At 39.5% G+C, this 21,384-nt stretch overlaps 2 protein-coding genes across 7 annotated transcripts in view; both read left to right on the forward strand.

Moving 5' to 3' along the window:
* The first annotated feature begins 422 nt into the window (after positions 1-422).
* On the forward strand, positions 423-6,180 carry LOC120727263. Its single transcript, XM_040021489.1, has 2 exons — positions 423-856; positions 2,443-6,180. The coding sequence occupies exons 1-2, from the start codon at positions 707-709 to the stop codon at positions 3,364-3,366; spliced, it is 1,074 nt and encodes a 357-aa protein (XP_039877423.1). The 5' UTR covers positions 423-706; the 3' UTR covers positions 3,367-6,180.
* Positions 6,181-9,951: 3,771 nt separating this feature from the next.
* col22a1 (collagen, type XXII, alpha 1) overlaps positions 9,952-21,384 on the forward strand; it is a 65,470-nt gene continuing 54,037 nt past the window's right edge. Inside the window, exons 1-5 of one of the 6 annotated variants that reach the window (XM_040021472.1) lie at positions 9,952-10,430; positions 10,682-10,776; positions 14,755-14,903; positions 14,997-15,563; positions 20,220-20,300. In XM_040021472.1, the coding sequence (XP_039877406.1) occupies positions 14,813-14,903; positions 14,997-15,563; positions 20,220-20,300 (739 nt within the window). In that variant the 5' untranslated portion in view covers positions 9,952-10,430; positions 10,682-10,776; positions 14,755-14,812. The remainder of the gene's footprint in view (positions 10,431-10,681; positions 10,777-14,754; positions 14,904-14,996; positions 15,564-20,219; positions 20,301-21,384) is intronic. The other 5 variants (XM_040021473.1, XM_040021475.1, XM_040021476.1 and 2 more) reach the window with 5 other exon arrangements.

The raw sequence follows: 21,384 nt of genomic DNA on the forward strand, positions 1-21,384 counted from the left end.
TGTGACAGTGCATATGAGATGAAAACAAAATGAAATTAATAATTCAAGCAGAATCACCATTCAGGTGCTCAGTTTTTAGGAAACTTGGACAGACATTTTTACATTCCAGAGAGGTTCTGTGAATTTAGCCTGCGTCAGTGTCACCTTTATCTTCATGTAACGCGAGGCTGTGTGATGTTTAGCTCAATCGGTTACGAATTGTCACAGAACTCCCTGTTTGCTCCAGCTGTATGTATGCGGCATAATATTGTGAGTATTCAGAGATTTTCCAGATAGTAATGTGTTAAGGTTGGAATCTTAAAATGCAAAGCAGCTCTTTTATAATGTGTGCAAATGGAAACTTACTGTTATTTAGGAGGAAAACATGGTTTGTTTTATGATTATATTAATATTTGATAAGTTAGAATCAAATTTCTGCAGGTCTCTTGCAGCTCACAGCTGGCCCTCTTATGTATGCAACAGTGAGGTCACAGTACTCTTCAAAGGTTGTCTCTGGCACCATCTGGTGGTCAGTGAAAAATGAAAATAACTACTACTTTTCAGTCATAATTTGAGCAGAAAGGTGCTACTCATTTTTTATTAGCGTAAAATCCCGCTGGGGGGAATGAAAACAAACAAGAAGAACTCAGAGTGAGTGTGGACACTGGCTGCTAAGCTGGAGATCAGCAGAGATCACTTGTGCCTTATTGTGACCCTAATCTGTGTAATGACATTAAGGCTGCTAAAATCCATTGCAACTATAGTGGCACTGCCTTCACCCGAGTGGCACGGTCCAACGAAGCAGGGACAACAAGAACGCTCCTCTCTGCGAGATATGATTCAACAAAAGTTCAAGCAAGAGATGTTTGCTAAACCTGTGAGTATCCTTACACTGATTCTCATCAGTGACTTGTTATCTATGAGAAAGTCAACGTGCATGTGCAGATGTAGTCATGTTTTACAGTTATGTCTTAGATCACCTTCTAATAATGCATAAATAATAAGCAATGGCTTTACAGTAACTGTCCAGATGAAACAACGAAAAAAAACTTCCAAAAAACCAAAAATTTATTTATTCAAATTATGTGATCGGCAAAAAGTAGACCAATCAACTAAGTTTCATTTGATCAGATTTCATTAAATTGAACATTTTACATGGAAAAATTATATGTCATTGAATTAGTTAAAGTAAGCCTTTTTGTTTCTTTTGAGTGTAGTTGGTCGAGCAGGCACTATTTCCAGTATAATCTGTTGCTTCTCATTCTATGTTTCTTTAATTCATTAATAATTAAAAAAAAATCCCAAGCTAAGACGTGTGAACTGTACTAGCTTTTTTATTTCTGGTGTGCAGTAATAACCCAGCAGCATAAGCGTGTGATGTGAGTGTAATAAACTTTTAAACAGCCTTAGCTTAGGAATGAGGAACTTTTGAAGTTAAGAGTGAAAACAGAAAATATTTATCTTACTGGATGTGTTGAGAGACAGATTTGTCTGTTGCATTTATTTAATTTAGTTATATGTGCAGATATGATCAAAGTAAAGTCATCAACAGTTCTTCTGTCATATAAAGAGCAATTTTCCCTTCATGTGCTAAAAAAATATTTTAATAAGATTCACTGTACACAGTAAAACTGGATATAAAAAACTGGATAGATCTAAAGACGGAATCATTCCGTGTATCACAAACTTCCTGATTTTCCATCTGAATATTCATCTCACGGCCTTTTGTTGTTCTCCCAGCCTTCAGGCTTGTGGCCACTGTTCTAAAGGACACTGTGCAGCATTTGAAAAACAAATGTGTTAACATTTCATTACATTTCCATGCTGATCACAGTGACAGCACCATTAAGTGTATTTATGACCACAGCCAACGCTCACTGCAAAGTAGGGATCTGTATTGATGACTTTCTAAATTTAAAACAGCCAATGCTGTAAGTAAGCAAATAGTTCCTCAGTTTATTATAGATGTTCAAGTTGGCAGTTGTAAATATTAATCAGTCGTTAATAAATGGATCCAAATCCAGGTGTTCAGTTATTTTCCAGAATGGCTTGAGCCTAACAGTTCCTCGAAACAGCCATCCTAATGAGCTTTTAAGAGCTACAGAGATACCTGGCTCTCCCAGTTACTGCCCATATTAACATTAATGAGCATCCTAACATCCACCGAGACATCAGAGACCCGGTTGGAGTTAGAATGTGTTCCAGCCACATACCAAACAAACATATTTTGTGATTTTCTTCTTACAAAACAGCTGAAAATTCAGTTAAAAGAAGGGTATGGGTTAGCCTAACTCTAACAGGTCACTGCGGAAATGATTTATCATCCTTAGAGTAACGCAACTGCCATCAAACGTCTTCTTAAAAAGTTGTTTTTCAAAATTCTAACTGGTAGAAGTCACATTATTTTTTATTGTATGATTCATCTGAGTCAATAACGTGTCTTTTGTTCATGGTGTTTTGCAGCAAGAAGAAATGTTGACTATTCAAGCTAAAAATACCATGTTGCATCAGAATGGTCAAAATTTGAGACCAGCTGCTAAAAAGGGCCGCAACTCCAAGACACCGGGCCATGAAAGGGAGGCAGCCGGTCACCTTGTGACCTCCTTGCCTACCGAGGAAGGCTTGCCACAGCTGGACTTGTTAGCTCTCAAGTCTCCGAAGCCTGACGTAGAAAACCAGACTGAGATTCAATCCCTCAGACAACCCCTGAAACTTGCCCCGCTGGAGCTGCCAGAGAAGGTGAAGGAGGCTCAGAAGAAAAAGCTTAAGTTTATCCACCAAGAACCCAACCCAGCCTCTTGTAAGCTGGATGGGACCCATACGAGGAAGGCAAAATCATGTATGAGGCAAAGACTGGTAAAAGCAGAGGCATTTCCTTCTGCTTCCATTGCACCAGTCAAAGCCCAGCAGCAAAATCAATCAGCAAGGCCACAGCTGACGCGTGCCAACCCCATAGAGCAGAATGGACACAAGCATCTGGAGGATGTGGTGTGTCGAGGTACCCCAGCTCCTCTGTGCAGCAAACCTAACCCTCCCTCATTTTTCCCTCAAATTAAAGCTCAGGCTGCATGTGGCAGAGAGGCGGCGTGCCACATCCCTGGCAACTTCCAGGAGGAGACAGGTTGGAGGCGGCTAAGGCTGCCTAGAGCACAATGCCTAGAAGAGGATCAGTGCAATTCAAACACGTCAACACTAGGATTATCAGCAGATGAGCGCAAGCTGGTCCAAGGTGTCCAAGGCAAAGGGCAGCGGGGAGAGAGGCTTCTTCGAGGACAGCCACATGTTGGGAAAGGCATCAAACAGCTGCCTGCACCTGCAGCCTCCTGGGAGAATGGAAGTGCCAGGAAGAGCCACGAGGAGGATGGCAGTAAGCAAGCTGCACTCTGAACCGACAGTCAGCTGAAGGTGGAAGCAGAGAACAGGAACTTGATAGTCTGAAGCCAAGTGCTGCTAACTGCAGATTAATGAGGAAAAAAAGCCTTGATCGCAAAGCATAACAATGCAGTCCCTCTGGAATGTCTCTAATAAAATAGGATGATGTCATCATAAAGCACACACATGCAGAGGACTGGTATAGACCGGAATGTACTCCAACTGGAAACCTGATTTCTAGTATTTTAAGCAGGAATGTACAACATAATGATTACTCTTCGGCAGTGCTTATTTATTTATTTTTTATTAACTCAAATGTCTCCAGTGTGAAAATAGCTCCTTATGAAATCTCGGGGGTGTATTGTACATGCTGTTGGCACAAAGACCCGGATCAAGATTTTTTTGTGGCCCAAAAACAGAAAATGCAATGAAAAAAACCTGGTTTATGATCAGATGTGTAGATAGGTGCAGCGCATTTGTTTTGTTAAATTATCATTCTTTCTGATTTGTTAAAGCAATTCTGCTTTTCTAAGCAGAATTAATTCGACCTATAGGCAGCTACAGGAGTTTCTGAATGCCAGCTGAGTTTTTTGTTGTTGTTCGATCACACTCCTCCACCCTGGAAGTGCTTTAATGTGGCTTTTGGAAATGAGCCAGGCAGGTAACATTAGAGATGTAACTCACCCCAAAGTATGAACCCGTGATCTCACTGTCATTACTGCCATTATATACTGTCTGCTTTATTCATTAAATTATCTTTGGTAACTAAGTGCTATGTTTACTCTAGAAATAAAAAGGAGACTCTGGATCCAAAACTTCTTTCCACTGCCCCCAAGTGGTCAGAAACAGCAGTTACTGAAAGATTTACTGCAGTGAAAATCTGCTGCTTGGAGTCAGCGTCTTATAAACACCAAAGGAAAAGCTTCAAAAGCTTTTTCAGGGTTATAGTCTATGCCAACTGTGACCTCTGGCCAGGAATAAACAATAAAAGCCACTAAACAAGAAAAGTAAAACTTTTCAAGCCAAACCTGCAACAAAATCAATGATATAACTGTTTGCAGTGTTTTTGCACTCATTAAAAATCTGCATATGCAGTGCTGTCTCTTGTGGACCCCACTAATAAGAAAAAACAAAGCACAAACAACAACATGTTAGTATATTAAGAAGTTAACCTTTCTAATAAAGAACCTTCTACACATCACATCAGACTTTCTAGTAAAAGTCCTTGTTTCAGTGCGATCTTCAGCATGTTTTGGTTTCTTTCACTTCCGCAGCTATTACGTTTTATTGCTATTTCTCTTGTTTTATTGAACATCCATTGTGTTCTGTTTGTCTTTGCACCATTTTTCTATTTGCCAGTTTTTCTTAAGCTGCAGTGTGTTTGACCTCTGAGGGCAGTCTAAGTACAACACTACACAAGTCAACAATGACAAGAACTAATTTCACAGACTCTACTGAAGGGCGGCCCTCAAGAGTGATACCCTGGAACAGTAAGAAGTTTTATGGTACAGAAAGTAGCTGTCTTTGTCACTCAGGTTCAGTGGCAGATGCCATTGAGGTGTTTTGAAACCAGTGTGGCTCACAGACGGACTGAAAACGACTCTCAGCTCTCTGAAACTGTGACCCCTGTAAACACTGCTAGTGATTTTATAGCCCTAGTTGTGGGTTTCAGGTCATACTGATTAAATAATTAATTTCTGAAAGGGAGATTTGTCTCCAAAGCGCTTGCTGATGGGGCATCATGGAGATTATTCTGGTTTTCTCTGTTTTCTTTGTAATATTGTAGGATCTTTATCTTACTTAATGTAAAGCACACTGAGGTAACTGTTGTTGTTGGTGCTAAATAAATAAAATTTAATTGAACTGAATCGAATTATCCCCAGTATGCTAATCACAAGTTGTTAGCTGGAGAGCGTTCAGGTTCACAATCTGATTCAACATTTGTTTGGATTGTAAAACATGATCCATCTTTTATACCAGACCAGAAAACTGGAATAAACATAAGGACAAAACACATGATTTGTTCCTTCATACTTTTGAGTTCTTTTCCACCAATCATCTGACTAAAAACTCAGTTATTCAAGGACTGAGATGCTCTCTGTTCTGTCATCAAAAAATGTCTCTGAACAAGTCTCGACATCATGGAGGAGATTGCCATCTTTGAGAATGGACAGAGACGAGTCTGCACCAGGAAAAGCTCGGGCAAAAAGATGGGCTTTTCAAGGGAGTCATGAGAAATATACAGAGAGCTCATGTGAACCTCCTAGCTTCAAAAGATGAGGAGCTGAAGTCGAAGAGAGCTTGGGATATTCTATAAGTGAATCTAAACTGGAATGTGGGTAATTCAACAGAAAACATGCATAAAGTGCCAGAGAACTCCAATACTTTCATGATGACAGTAGGACAGCTGTGAGCTCTCACAGACGGGAAGATGTTACAAATCTGTGAATCATTGGAATTGGCCTGACATGTAACAGTGGTTACTGATGTCCACCTGATCTGGTCGACATAATTTCAGCACAACAGGTCTCTTCTCAAATGTACGGAAGATGATTAGGGCCACCAGAAGAAAAAGTGGGCACGTCTTTTTTTTCTTTTCCAGAATTCTGAGAAAAAAAAATCTGAATTCTGAGATTAAAGTCATAATAATAAATCCTGCCAGTTATTTTGAATCTTTTACCTAAATAAATAAGGAAAGAGCCATAACTTTATTTTCACTTCTCACTGGAAAACATGAGTGTGAATGGTTGTATATTTCTGTGTCTTAGCACTGCAATAGGATGGCAGCTTGTTCAGGGTGTGGCCTTTTTCGGACTTGCAAAGGATGGCACACTGTCTGGTCATCAGTTTTGTGCGATATTTTTCGATGGATGAAATTTGTCCAATGTGGCATAAACCAAGCTATGTTGTTCAGGTCAGCTGGTTTCTCACAGAAAAGACTCAAAACTTTTCTTTTTCCAAATAATTACACACATTTACAATAATTTGATTACACAGCAGTGGAGAGTAGACTTTATCAAAATGGTAAATGGCCTGTATTTGTATAGCGCTTTTCTAGTCCGTAAGGACCCCAAAGCGCTTTACACAACCTGTCATAATGCATTGAGTTTTTCCTTTCCAGTCACCTTTCTCACTCACTATATATTAACAGACCTCTCTGCATTGAATCATATCTGCTATTAACCTCTGTCTCTCTTCCACAGCATGTCTTTTATCCTGTCTTCCTTCTCTCACCCCAACCAGTCGCAGCAGATGGCCCCGCCCCTCCCTGAGCCTGGTTCTGCCGGAGGTTTCTTCCTGTTAAAAGGGAGTTTTTCCTTCCCACTGTCGCCAAAGTGCTTGCTCATAGGGGATCATATGATTGTTGGGTTTTTCTCTGTATCTATGAAGCGCCTTGAGGCGACTTTTGTTGTGATTTGGCGCTATATAAATAAAATTGAATTGAATAGGCCAAATGAACATGATACTTTCACTAAGATAAAATGGTAAAATATGTGAGAAATTCATTCTTAAAGATTGTCTGCTCGACCACTAACTCTCAGACAAAAACTGGATGCACATTGTGAGAGTAAGCCTGTATCAGTAAGCCTGGCTGTCGGTTGCATGACAGATGGCTTTCTCCAACACTACATGGTGCCTTCAGCCTCTCACTCACCAAACATGCTGGTCAACTCTTTAGCCCTCTCACACAAGGCGACAGACGGTTTCTCAGACTGACACCATCACTCATCGTGTGCATCTGCCCTGAATCGTCAGCCTACTTCATCCACTTCACACTGAGCCTATACATAGCCCGGCCTGTGCTCACTTGCCTCAGCTACAAAGACACTGTAAATAGGGCTCAGTGGAATGGCTAATGTTGTTGTCCATGACATTCAAATACTGACTTTGGAGCATTAAGGTGCCTTGACTGCGCCGCACAAGATTTGGCTGTATTCTAAGGTGGCGTAAAAGCATGTGGAGACAACTGCACGAAACATGACGTGTGGCATGACCACAGTGTTGTGTGGTCACTGTCGAGGAGCATGACCACGCATGATAAAGACATCACTGTACAGAGAAATGTGAATCACAGCAGTCTTCTACTACTGTAAATCAAAGCCTTTCTAAAACTTCAGAATAGTTGATGTGATTTCATATTTAATAAAAAAAAAAAACGAGAAGGAAACTTTTTATGTATTTAAAGGCTCATGGCCCAGCAGCAATAACTCTACAAGTGCCTGGAGCCCACACTGAATCACCGGTCTGTCAAATCAGAGCACAGGCACAGTTATCTATCAAATGGGATTGGATGGTTGGTAAAAAAAAATGTGTTTGGTCCAAGTGGCAGCCTCTAGGGCTGAAAAAATGAAACCAATGATAAATGAAAAAAAAAAACCAACAAAAAAACAAAACTGTAGTTCTTTCGTAGTCCTCTCGAGGCAGGCTCCAAAAGCGAGTCAATCCCTTCAAATGGCCATGTCAGCATGTCCAACTTAAGGAGTTTTCTGCTTCATAACAAGTGTACTGAGTGATTTTGTTGTTGTAACTCTTCCATTCTGATACTGGTGAGACTTAAAGTCATGATAGTGGTGGTGGACATTTTGATTGACAGGTATGCCAACAGAGAGAGGTAAGTGGACTGGTTCTTATATAGTACTCTATTTGAGCAGTGAAATCACTTTATTCAACATGCCTCTTTCACAGATGCACTTTTCCTAATGAATGCATCAGGAGCAATTCAGTATCTTGTCCGATGATACATTATCATGCAAACTAGAGCAGTCAGAGATCGAACCATCAACCTTCTCATTTGTACATGATCTGGTGACTTTTGGGAGCTTTGGGTGGTTGGAGACAAGTTCTGGATGCTGTACTGCCCGGGCCACTTCCGGCTGTTTGATTGTCGCTAAGTGGCTCGTATAAGACTGATAAGAAATGACGAGGTAAATAGTTATTGAGCGCTTAACACATTCATTAGACTGACCTAAATGAACAAAACTGGTAACTACCAAAAACATTTTTTATGTTTCTGTAAAGGTTAATCCAACACTACATGTAAAAACTCTTTAATCAAAAGGAATTTAATAAAGCTAAAATAGAAATATTGCTGATATCTACATTTTCAAATGTATCGTTTGAACAGAAAGAAACAGATTTTTTAAAATTATATACTAGTTCCATATGTTACAAAGTTACTTTTAGTGGTTGTATGCTGTGCTCAATTAATTTGAGGCTTCTCAGAGAAGTGTACTAGTGCTGGCTCAAATTTGGGTGTACAAACTTCAACTTATGTGATTGGCCTGATAAATAACAGTATAATGTTCAGTTTTAAAGAAGTCTCGACAGATTTCTGAAAATCTTTGTGTTTTCTTGTTTTTATGTCAAGTGGTTTAATACATTTGTTAATGTATTGTAATGTACAACTTTGACTGAGGTGAAATTTTAAAAGACAGTATAGCAAATGCTGGATCTGCCTTCCATTCTGTATCTGAAAGCTCTTTGCCTTTCTTCACACACAACTCACAGATTTCTGTTGTCAGGTCCATAACCTTTCTAAAACTTTGCAATGTGCTCTCCACAAATTAAGCACATGGCTTTACCTCTGACTTCAGTGAAGAAATACTTAAATGTTTTGTGAGAAGAAAGGCAAAGAGCTTTCAGATACAGAATGGAAGGCAGACCTTGCTGTTGCTGTACTGTCTTTTGAATTTTCACCTCAATCATTGACGTTAATCCATTTGTTCAAGCACAGATTAACCTTTTCTCACTAAAGAAGGAAAAAGAACTAAAGATGAAGTAACTTCAAGTGAAATTGCAATACCAAGTTGAATAAAGTTGAAAGTCTTTGAAAGTTTGTGAAAGCATACACATTTTATTCAGAACTGCTTTTGCGAATGTTGCTGTAATATGATAGAATGTTGGCATTTTTACCACAAATATTTTGTCTTCTCATTCCTTAATTGCAACATCTACTCTTACCAGTAACAGTTTATAAAGAGATAAAATTAATGTTGAGTAGAATTGATTTCAGCTTAGCGGTCCTGATTTCTGATGTGGCCCCTTGGGGAAATGAATTGCCCACACCTGCACTGTACTTTTATACACAGCCCATCCATCCAATTATCCATCCATTTTCTTCTGCTGATTCAAACATGAATAAATCTTTCATCCTATCTGAGGAAACTTGGGATGTCACAAAAAGGAAGCACTAAAACATCCCAAGGAAAGAAAAAAAAACCCATTAAAAACATTAAATTGGGAGAAAAAAACATGAGAAACCATAAAGTCAAGGAGACATATCAATTTGGATACAAGTATATATTTCATATGATAAAAATGTATATTAAATGAAATGTGTGCGGTCTGACATGAGTGTAAACCAAGAAAAACAGCATAACATATAGATCACAGAGCTTTACTATAAGCCAGTGCAAGGACAGCCATTCAACACAAAGCTGAAAGCACAAGTGTTCTGTAATCATTTCCCCAACTTAAATACAGCCTTTTTCTAAAAGTGTGTTGCTGGTAGAAGCCAATAAGGCCCAGCCCACCGCCAGCCCCAGGGCGGCTCCGTTGTGGCTATAACAGTGGCAACGGCTGGACAGTTGAGGTGGTTGCCAAGAAGCCATGCCTCTACTTTAAGGGCAACACCTCAGATGGGTGCAGCTACAGAGGACACAGAGAGAGAGAGAGGCAGAGAGGAAAAAAAGGACAAAAATATCCATAAAGTTGGCTCTATAATTGGCTGTGCCTCTTTGCCTTTTTTATGTGAGAGCACAGCCCAGTCAAGAACAGTAGAAGCTGCCTCGTCCCCAAGTGAAACCCTACACTTTCCCCCTTTGCAGTTCCCTCCCACCTTGTCCACTCATCCACAAGGTTGCTGAAGCTCACCTCACTTTTTAACAACACTCTGCACTGGATTGTCTCCCTGGATTATATTATAATCCCTTCGTGAGTTCTGATGCCTGCAGGGGTGACAGTTTGGATTATTATCAAGTGATAATGATGCTTTCCCAGTGCTGATTCAGGGTGTGAGCGCTGGAGGCAAAGACAGAAAGAGAGACACCTCCAGCGACACTGACTGAGTGACAGGCCAGGTAAGGGGGAAAAAAGTCATGAAGTCTTCCATGTATTACTGTGTATTCTGCTTCCTTAAAACGCCTCTGAAATGCTTTTTTATTCTTTAGCAGTTCTGAATTATTGGTTTTTTTTGTGTTTATGTGTTGCTCAGATCTGCTATCAGAAAACATACTTTTTTCCCCTCCTCTCCTTTGGTTGCACATAAAAAAAAAGGCCTTTCTCTGTTTTTTGCATTGCGGGAATGATAAACGTGGTGCTTCTGTTATAGACATCTACACTGCAGTCCCAGGTCAACCATCAAGAGACGAAGTGGAAACAGGCCTGGTGATACAGACGTGCTGTTTGTAAGGAAACTGGTCCCAGGTTGGGATGTTGATATCCTGTTTTTAGCTTCACGTCAGATACTGTAGCTACGTAAAACTGCAGATTAATTCAGCTCCACGTTTTATATAATAAGTGATGAAAGAAAGATAAATTATAATCTGTTTGACATACAGAGTAATGAAGATTAGGAGCTTGAAACTAAATGTCATTCAGCTGAGCAGCTGAGATTTTTTGTAGTTTTTTTTCATTGCTCTTTGGGCTGAATTTCTTAGATGTTAAATGCACACTAATTGGACCAATTACAGTAATTTAGCTAAAGTGCCTGTTTTATTCATTAATAGCAACATTGAAACCAAGTAGCAGAAATAGCCCAGTGGAGAATCAGATAAGGGCAATACCATACGCTAAAGAAGTTTGTACAACCCACAGTGAACTTTCTATGTCACAGACTACATAGAAGCTAAAGCACAGTCAACAGGCTGTCGAGTCCCACCACAATATTTCCTGGCTTTCTGTTTAGATCATTTTGTAATTTAAAATAATATATTCTTACATTTGCTGTAGTTACGTTTACTTAATGCTCTTTCATTATACTTCATTCTCCACTATAGTCCTAAAAAGTCTAGCTAATCCGAGTAAATGATTAGCTTGACATTTTGGACAACACCGGTTGTCAGGTTTTCATGCCAAGAACTGGATCAACAGATTGACAGCTTGGAGGTGACTAGCTCTGCCTAGCATAACAACTGGAAACAGATAGCCTAGCTTTATTTAGATGATACAAAATTTACCTACCTGCTCGAAGGATGTTACGGTTAACTTTCCTCCCATTCATTCCTTCATGAAAGTTGCCAAGGCCAGATCAGTTGGTGATCGCCTGGTCACTAGGAAAAAAGTGTATTCCCTAGCAGTTGATGAGTGGCTGCAGGAAGGTGCTTGGCATCACTAAGTGAAACTGGTTCAAAAGATTTATACAAGGTTGAACCGAAAACCTCATTGCAAGTTCGTTGGCTGCTGGCAGATTGCTAGGATCACTGTAGTTTGTATAGAAAATGCTGACCTGTCTGCAAATACTTGTGAAACTGTGACAAGTCTTACACAACCTGGCTACAGAGAATGTTTGCCTTCAAAGTAAAATTTCATTTGTAAGAAACAACTTTTATTTAGCAGCTGAATAGTCTTTGTTTACAGTTTGCATCACACTTTTTTGAAACTATCACTGAGTGGCAGTATGTGACTAAGGTCTACCTTATAACATAAGCAATCCTAATGTTTTAATGTGCTCAGTGAAGTCCAGCACCCACCACAGAGTGGGCATAGCCACTGTTTGCGTGCATCTTGAAGCCTCAACATTACCATTTTAACTGAGTTTTTTTTTTTTGCGTAACAAATTATTTTATTCAGAGATGTGACTGGACTGATAAGTTGCATGCATTTTAGGGCATTTACAGATGCAACACATAGATGCAGATGCCTGTTAATCAGTGCTACGTACAGTAACAAACTGATATTTACCCACATAAACTGAAGTTATTTCTTGGATTTGTGATGCAAAATCATCACAAGCAGCCAGAGGTTTGGTTCAGTTCAACAACCCCTGTAGTTTTTATGAAGGGACAAACTATCCAAAATGCCCAAAAGATGATGTTTTTTTTTGTTTGTTTTTTGTTTGAACCAAACATGTTAATTTCTTCACTGAAGTTGGGCATTTCAACATGGGACTCTATGTTGACTCACTGATGGCTACCTGATGGATCAACTAAAGTGTTTGACATTTTGGCTGAACTTTTCAACCCCAGAGATGTTTATTTGTTGCCAACACTTCTCCAGATTGTTGAGACACAAAACCTTCTAAAATAATGTGTTTTAAGCTTCTTTAAAAAAAAAAAAAAAATCAATATCAAGTTTTCTAATGACTGTTAGGAATGTAAAAGGTGAATTACCTGCTCCTTCCGTTATAGGAAAACTACACAGCACTGCTTTATTTCTGGAAGTTAAAAGTTACTATCCACCACCAAAAATGTATCTTTTTCTTTCTGGAAAACATACATTAAAAGCACAATTGAGTGAAAATATCCCAACAGTAAAAGATGGTTTATATTATTGCTTTCCAAGCTGTGCATTACTCAGACTTTCCTCAACTTCCCCCACAAACCCCCTGCAATGAGATCAGGATGAGCCTGTGTTATGGCTACAGTCAGCCACACATCAATCTTAATAGCAGGCAACACAACCACTTGTGTACAATAAGATCAAGAATAGTATTTTGTTTAAAAGACAGGCTCCTCTCAGTGCCACCCAGAGACAACAGCATAAAAATGATTCAAACAGAGGCAGACTGATGTCTTCTACAACATGATCAAACCTGTAAAAATGGCACTCTAGCAGTTAGATGTGTGTTTAAATGCATGTTTTAAAGAGTAAGAAATTACTTTGGTTAACTTTTGCAGTTTATCATCAGAAAACATCACAGACCTGACATTGTCCTTATGTGGTTGGAGTTGATATATATGCAGCAAATTCCAACACTCTTTACCAAGTCCAGTTTTTCTCTGGATGAAGTATTCACTGCTGCTATAAAACAAAAAAGTGTGTATTTTAGTCTTAGGTTTCAATTATCATGTCCTAAGAATGAAAGACATTTCCTTCCAGCTTTCATACCAAAGCGGAGACAGTAAAATACTGGACCATAGTGGAGATGAGATTTTTCTTTTTCTTTGACACATATAAGGTGTCTAATGCAGTTTAAAATGTAGCTATTGGAACGCTAACAATTGCCTTCTTTGTCCAATGATTGCCAAGACTTGTTTGTAAAGAAAATACCGTATTTTCTACACTTTAAGGCGCACTTAAAATCCTTTAATTTTCTCAAAAATCAATAGTGCGCCTTATAATCCGGTGCGCCTTGAATTCTGGTCGTGCTTACTGACCTCAAACCGATGAAGTACGTGGCACTCAAAAATCTGTTAAAAAATGTTTTAATATGACTTTGTGAAGATAAAAAGCCACACCGCTTGATGGATTGTCACAGCATTACGGCTACTGTAGTCAGGAGCCTCGCAGACTATTCCAAAACTCCGTCTGCTTCAAGTCACAAAGTCAAATCATCTTTAATAAAATGGTCAATATTGCTGCTTTACCAGGTGTAACAAAAAGTTTAACATCCAGGCATCCATTAAAACATAATATATCAAATTCTGACGGAGTTAGAAGTTAGCCGGAAGTTAGCTTGCTAGTTTCCACCTAAACAGGATATAGCATGTTCTGACTGAGAGATTTGTGAAAAAATTAAAACATACAGCTCTGCTATCACTTCCAACATAAATGAAGACAGAAAACTAAACAGCAGTGATGTCTGTAGGGTTACTGAAGTTAGGCTAGCTGGTATATAATAATGTGGTACGTGATCGCTAGCGACACAGCTATGTTAGCATAACAAACACAGTGAAGCTGGAGCATGAACGCTAACTTTTCTCCACTCGATAAAAGTTAACGTGAGAGTTCCCGATTGTTAGGGACAAATGCAATTGCATGGCCAAGATTCAGTCAGGAGAACAATTGAGATAATCCATCCACAATATGAGGTTAATTGTTAATATACTGCAACAACATGGGGATAGAGCAGCTGTGATAGAATTCAACATCAATGAATCAATGGTACGGAAGTGGAGGAAGCAAGTTGACTTATCTGACTGCTTTGTTTCACTTAATGCGCTTTATAATCTGGTGCGCCTTACGGCCCGAAAAATACGGTAAATCCCATTTTTTGATTGCATAGGTCTAGCGTTCAGAGGGATTTCTACCTGACCCATCTGGAGTTAGGGTAGATTTTGTTTTTTTGAGCTAGTGTCAATTGGCCACTTTTCAGAAACTATACATTTCACAGATCAATTCAAACACTTCTCAAATAGGCAAGATGCAATATAAATATAAATGCAATAAATAGAAATATATAAATATTTTTAATTAAATTGAATAGAATTGAACTGAATTATGATTTTATTTATCTCTCCACAGACTGAACAACTTGATGATTATAATAAGCTAAACAAAACAGACTGAAGCCAAGGCTGAGATGGAATTAAGACTGGGATTTAGGATCACCCTGGTCTTGGTCATCCTGGCCTTGACTCTTTCCAGTGAGAAGGTGGAAGCACAAAGAGCAGGTAAGACCATTAGGATTAGAATTTCTGTTGTAATAGCAGCCTTAGAACATTTACTGTATGTGTTAAAATCCTTGCTGCATCTGCCTTCTCTAGGTTGTAAAAACGTCCACTATGACTTGGCTTTTATCCTGGATACCTCATCCAGTGTTGGAAAGGAGAACTTTGAGAAGATTAGGCAATGGGTGTCTAACCTGGTGGAGTCTTTTGATGTAGCACCTGACAAGACAAGAGTAGCCGTGGTTCGCTACAGTGACAGACCAACCACTGAGTTCAACCTAGGGCAACACAAGACCCTGGAAGATGTGAAGCGAGCTGCAAGCAACATACGCTACCTGGGGGGAAATACAATGACTGGGGATGCTATCAACTACACAACCAGCAACATCTTCACAGTGCAGAATGGAGCGAGGCCGGTCGCCAGAGGCATTCAGAAGGTAGCCATTCTTCTCACAGATGGCCGAAGCCAGGATTATGTTTTGGAGCCGTCCAAGAAAGCTGCCAAAGCGGACATCAGGATGTTTGCTGTGGGCATAGGGGAGGCTCTGAAGGAGGAGCTGGAAGAGATTGCAGCGGAGCCAAAGAATGCCCATGTTTTCCATGTAACAGACTTCAATGCCATTGACAAGATCAGGGACAGGCTGAGGAGGAGGCTGTGTGAGAGTAAGTCAGCCATCGGGACCACTGCCAACAAAACACTCACACTGCATGCCGCATGGCTTCTTTTTAAAGTTAAACTTTGAACAGCCTGCCTCAGTTGCAATATACAGTTCATCAAACTGACTCTTATTTTAACCTTTTAACCACTGTGAAAAGAGGAAAGACCCTAACCACAAAACCCCACCCCGACCACACAGAGATGCACATGCACACTGAGCTATCCCGACTTCTTGTGACTGAATATGAAGCCGTTGCAAAAATTAGCTCATAAATGACAGTTTCCCGACCAAGACATATCTGTGGTACAGCTGCCTTTTCGACTGCTGCTATACTGCAGAGGCATTTAGCAGTAAAAAAAGCTTGTCTTAGTGTTAACCTCAATGCTTTCTCCACTGGTGTGTTGAGAAAATGTTTCAACATGGACACAAAACAGTTTACACTGCTAACTTAATCAGTTAAAATAGACTTAAAATATTCTATCTTAACAACTTTTTTAGCTTTGTAGCGAAGCAGGGACCCATCCGTTTGCTAGCATTTTTATGGGGATGATGGATGCTTCCCGCGCCAACGCTTAAAATTCCTGCCTAAAATTAGCCAGACTGGAAAGAAAGGGATGCCATGAGTCTTAACCACGAACAAGAAATACTAAAATGGAAATGACATGATTACATGGTTTGCTTAAGGATGAGCAATGACAAACCCTCAACTTTTATTTTAACCTGGTGCTAACCTGTCAGGCAAAAGCAGTGATTCCTGTCAAGAATGTGATGAGTAAGACTAAAATGCCTTCATTCTTTTTTGAGGGGGTATCATGTTACAAAGTTACATACCCCTTGTGCTTTAAAGGCAGCTTGTAGTTTTGTCTTAAAGCCAGTAACCTCTGACTCTTGACTCATAGGTTTTGAACGAGGCACCCGATAAGATTGTATTTTTAAATCATACTTTATCAACTTCAGCAAGCCAAAGGCTAAATTCAGTCAGGTAAAAAAAGTTTCAGTGTTTTCTTTCTATAATCTCTAAAATCACCACGGGTGAGCCTCCAAGTACATCAGTGGTCAGCAAAACTGGCTGCCTGAGCGATGTGAGTTATTTTCACCAAGAAAATTATAGCTCGAATGTTTCAAGTGGGTCAGCTACAGTGGCTCAAATGTCCATGTTAGATGTTTTCACCTTTTAATCTATAGTTTTAAAAATGGACACTATTTATTCTGTGCTACACTGATTCGACAGAGCATGTGTGGCCTCACCTAAGAACACAAAAACCCTAAGATTGCATATTTGACCTTACATGCCCGTTCTCCACATAACAGACAAGGGGCACCCAGATGGTGTTTAAAAATTCACAAGCTATAATAGTGACAGGAAACACAGCTAATAGCAAAAATGAATAATTTACCAGTTTATGGCTGAAAACAGATGCCACATGCAATGCATACATTTTTGATGATACTTCTGTATCAGAGATTCATTCCCAAAGGCAAGTTTTACACTGCTTCCACTTTAACTCACAGCCAGACCCGGAAATTATAGCCTTAGGGCCACAAATCTGAGGGTAGCTCAAGTATTTAGCATGCTCAAGTGTCATCACTGTCTTTAAAAAAAATGAGTGATGTGCTTATATATATTTTATAGAATGGTCATTTTTGGCTGAATTTGGCTTTATGAACAGTATAAGCCAAAGGTCCTATCTAACGTCTAAAAATTTTGTTTTTTAAATTAAGGCACAAGCAGACACAAGCAAAAAACAGTCTCCTCCAGCTTTGCTCCCAATGAAAAATGTCAAGCCCAAATTAAAAACAATGCACAAGAAACTGAAATAATTCCACTACTTGGGGCATGATAAAGTATTCAAGAGCTGACAGGCGCTCATAATCAGTGCTACAGGTTAAAAGCCTTGAAGATTTTTACAGCTGTGAATTGGAAAACAAATTGGATTTTTAGCAAATAATAGGGAATTTGGAGTGTCTCACTTGTCAGATAATATATGCAGGATAGCATTCAGGGTTAGACAAATCAATGACATAATAACAGGTTTCATGATATAGTGATTCCAAAGGGTAACACGATTTGGATTTGCTGCTGTTGACTGAAAGTTAACACAAGGGAGCCGATCAGGGTGAGTTTCAAAGAGTGGAGGATACAGATTTGTCTTGATAAAAATGCGGTTTAATTTCAGCAATCAACAGAGTGGAAAGTTTATCGTGGCACTTAGAGCAAAAGAACCACCATAAAAAGGCAAGTCTGCATGTCTAAGTTTACAACTATGCTAGCAGCTCTGAGGCGGTACAATGCATAGCATTGCATTATTTTGAGCCAAATGCTAATGTCAGTTTAAAATGAGCGTGATATTTCTGTTAACAGATTCTATGTACCCACTTGTGTGGTATATAATGTTTACAATGTTTTGCAATGATGGTCACACTAACAACTGCATTTTGTGAACATTTGCCTGTAAACAATCGTTTAATGCATAAAGCCTAAGAGCTACCACAACACATATGCAATATATGGTTAGTCTTCAATTATAAGTGCACTGCTAGCATGCTAGCAAGCATATGCACTATCACTGGTGCTGTTGACACATCCTCTGTCTACTTTTAAAATGTTTCATGGTTCCCCCTTATCATACTTAGCCTTGATCCTAGTCAGTGATGTTAAGAAATGCTCGTACAATCCACATAAAGAGGCCTCCATCACTGGTATTGTTAAATTCTTTTAGCATTACACTATCAGTGTAATGCTAAAATAAATTGAATGCAAAAAAATGAAGTTGATGTCAGTCAAGCTCTTTCTAGCTGGTATTGCATGGTAGCTCAAAATTTGTACTGTTCTGTGTTCAGAATTTAATCAGCTTTGGCAAGCTCTTCAACACCGAGAGCTGAAATGCAGCCTAAAATCATTACAGAGCCTCCTCCGTGTTTTACAGATAGCTGTAGATGCCCACTGTTGTAGGTGTCCTGACCTCCTTTCCTGACACCTGTACCTTACAACAATTTGAACTGAAGTGTAAAATTAGTTGTTATTAATATCAGCCCAACTCTTGTGTAATTTGACATACCTCATCCTTTTCTTCCTGTTTCCCTTACCTTAAGAATGGGTTCTTGGCAGCCACCCTTTCACTGAGACCACTTTGATGGGGCTTCAGTGAACAGTAGATGGAAGAACTAAAGGACCACACACATCTCCTGACGCTGTGTCATGTCTTTGCTGGATTTTTAATTTTGTGTTAAGGATTTCACTATAAGATGCTTTTAAGCTGTGTCGTTAGCCTTTTAGACTTCAAAATTTCCATCAAATAGTTCTTTGGGAATCACATTAATGGTGTGAAAGTAGTATTTTATGCTTGTTATACTGTGTCACATTTGGCTTTTTTTGTCTAGACACAGCACTACTTTAATGTTTGAATGATTCATAGGTGAGGGTTAGTTGGCTTAATTAACAAAAAGCAAACAAACAAACTCCTTTGAAAACAATAAAAAAAAGACTCAAAGACTGGACTAAAAATGAAAATTAGTAATAAAGCAACCGATGTATGATGGAAAACTTTCAAAGTCCTCCAGAAACTATGGCTCAAGACAGCTTTAAAAGTTCTTGGAATAAAAATATAAAGAATAAATGATGGTGGAGTGAGACTTTTGCACAGGACTGTATTTGAATATTTGCACTGATTCTTTTTGTTTTTTGAGTATTCGTATGTTCTGTGAATAGCCAGACATCCAGCTGCATACACTATAGTACAATGAGAAATAAAAAATCAACAATTAAAATGATAAAACAAATCAACATTAAGTTAACAGACGTTATTCCAGCACAATAAGAAATAGCCACCAGCTCTTCATGAACTTAAGTGAGCCCTGAATTCTGTACCTGAGTTGTTCTATTTTGAGGTGTGTCATTATGTCCTCCACCCAGCGTTTATGGGAAGGCAGTGAAGCCTTGTTGACATATTAACATTTGGCTGGGATAAAGTTTGCCGTGTTCACATTTCTTTAGTGTGTCAGCACGCTCACATGTGATTATTAGTGCGTGTGCTTTATGACACAGTTTAGTAAAAAACTAACAAATGAAAAACAAACGTAAACTCACGCGAACCAGCAAAATCAATATGAATGAGGGTTATCTGTATCCATGGATTAACCAGGAGTGAAGAGATCCTCAGAAACTGCCGGTCAAATTAAGCAAACGTTTACATATATGGAACTACACAGCACCCTTCACAGAAGCTGGCATCCTGACACAGAAAATGGCTCTCCTGCCAACCTGAAGGGTTTGCCTTTCTTGCTGTCATCACTGAGCTGCGCGTGTGTGGAAACACTGTCACCCCACCTACCATAAAAGCCATCTCAGTCTTCACTCGGCCATCCACACGCTTCCCATCCCCAGATATCAAACGGCAGAATGGGGGCTAGACTGTCTGCGCTGGTGCTCCCCTCATCGCAGATGTGTTTCAATGATCCGACTGCTTCCTTTAACAATATGCCACTTCACATCTCTTACGTCTGACCCCTCAGAACGTTTCCCGCTGATTGCTTCTTCTAATAAAACAGTAACATGTGATTCGATTTTGAACAGGAAGATACAGGGTTACCATATCTTTCTCCCCATGGTCCAATAAGAGCACGAGCGTGTCTAACTGAATTATTTTTGCTTTCTCCTCAGATGTCCTGTGTCCAAATATGAAGGTTCAACCTGATCGGTTTAAGCCCGGCAGCACCAGTTATGGTCTTGAAGAGGTTCCAGGTATGTGCAAACTGCTGCTTTCCTAACAGCAACATGCAGCACTTGCAATACGTGTCAACCACAAGGTCAGGTCTTTATTTCTGAAAGCATTTCCTACATTTTCCAAAAACATTTATTGCATGCTAAGAGTTTGTTCTCACACACAGTTTCTCTCTCTTTCCATGAGAATATAAAGTGAAGTGGTTTAATTCATGACCAGGAAGCTGCTGGCAGCTCTCTAAGTATACTTGTGAAAACAAAACACTTGTCTTTTTCAAAATCAGGTTTGAAAGTGGGCCAATTCAGAGCTTCACCTCATGGTTCGGCTCTCTTTACCAGTATGGTTGAGCTGCTGGTGTGTTGATCTCTTGCTCCAAGATACTTGAACTTACTTTTCTATCTAGGATAGACTCCTCAGCTTTATCTGAAGCGAGGTCACCATCCTTTTCTGGGAGATAACAGTTCTGAAGAGTTTATCCATTTCATCTGCATCAAACTCAAACCTTTCAGATGACCACTTGAGGCGCCACCACTTTATCTGTAGAAAGACGTGACCTCTCAGTACACTCAGTGTTTGTTATTGCAGCTTCACTATTGAAATCCAGGCTATGGAAGTCACAAACAAGAGTCAAGACAAGGCGCTGCTCTTTTTAAGATTAGCAGTGAAGCTGCTGTTTCACTAGCATGTAGCGCTCCATCATTAGATGTTTTTATTCCACACATTCCACGCTGCTGTGTTAAAGGTTCTTCTCTGAGGTCTTGAAAACCATTTACCCACCAGTTATAACAGTGTGTTCTGGGAAATCTCAGTTCCTGTCTGTGTCTCCCACCCACATCCATCACAGTAAGAGAAAAAACAGATGCACAGGCATGAGTGTTTGGACTCGTGCTAAGTCCAGGTTCAAGGAAAAAGAGATGTAAGAGCACCGAAAAGCTATGTTTTTAGAAATGTTCCCTCTTAACATACTTGGCTGGCACAGGGTCCTCTGTTGATTTATTCAGGAAAGACAGACTTTGATTTCTTAAAAAAAAAATTACTTAAAACCCGGACATCCTTCCATCTTTTTTGTATATCTTCTGGTCAGCATCACAACTCTACTGGACC

This window comes from Simochromis diagramma, unplaced genomic scaffold (genome assembly GCF_900408965.1).
Source record: "Simochromis diagramma unplaced genomic scaffold, fSimDia1.1 OVJJ01000753.1, whole genome shotgun sequence".
NCBI lineage: Eukaryota > Metazoa > Chordata > Actinopteri > Cichliformes > Cichlidae > Simochromis > Simochromis diagramma.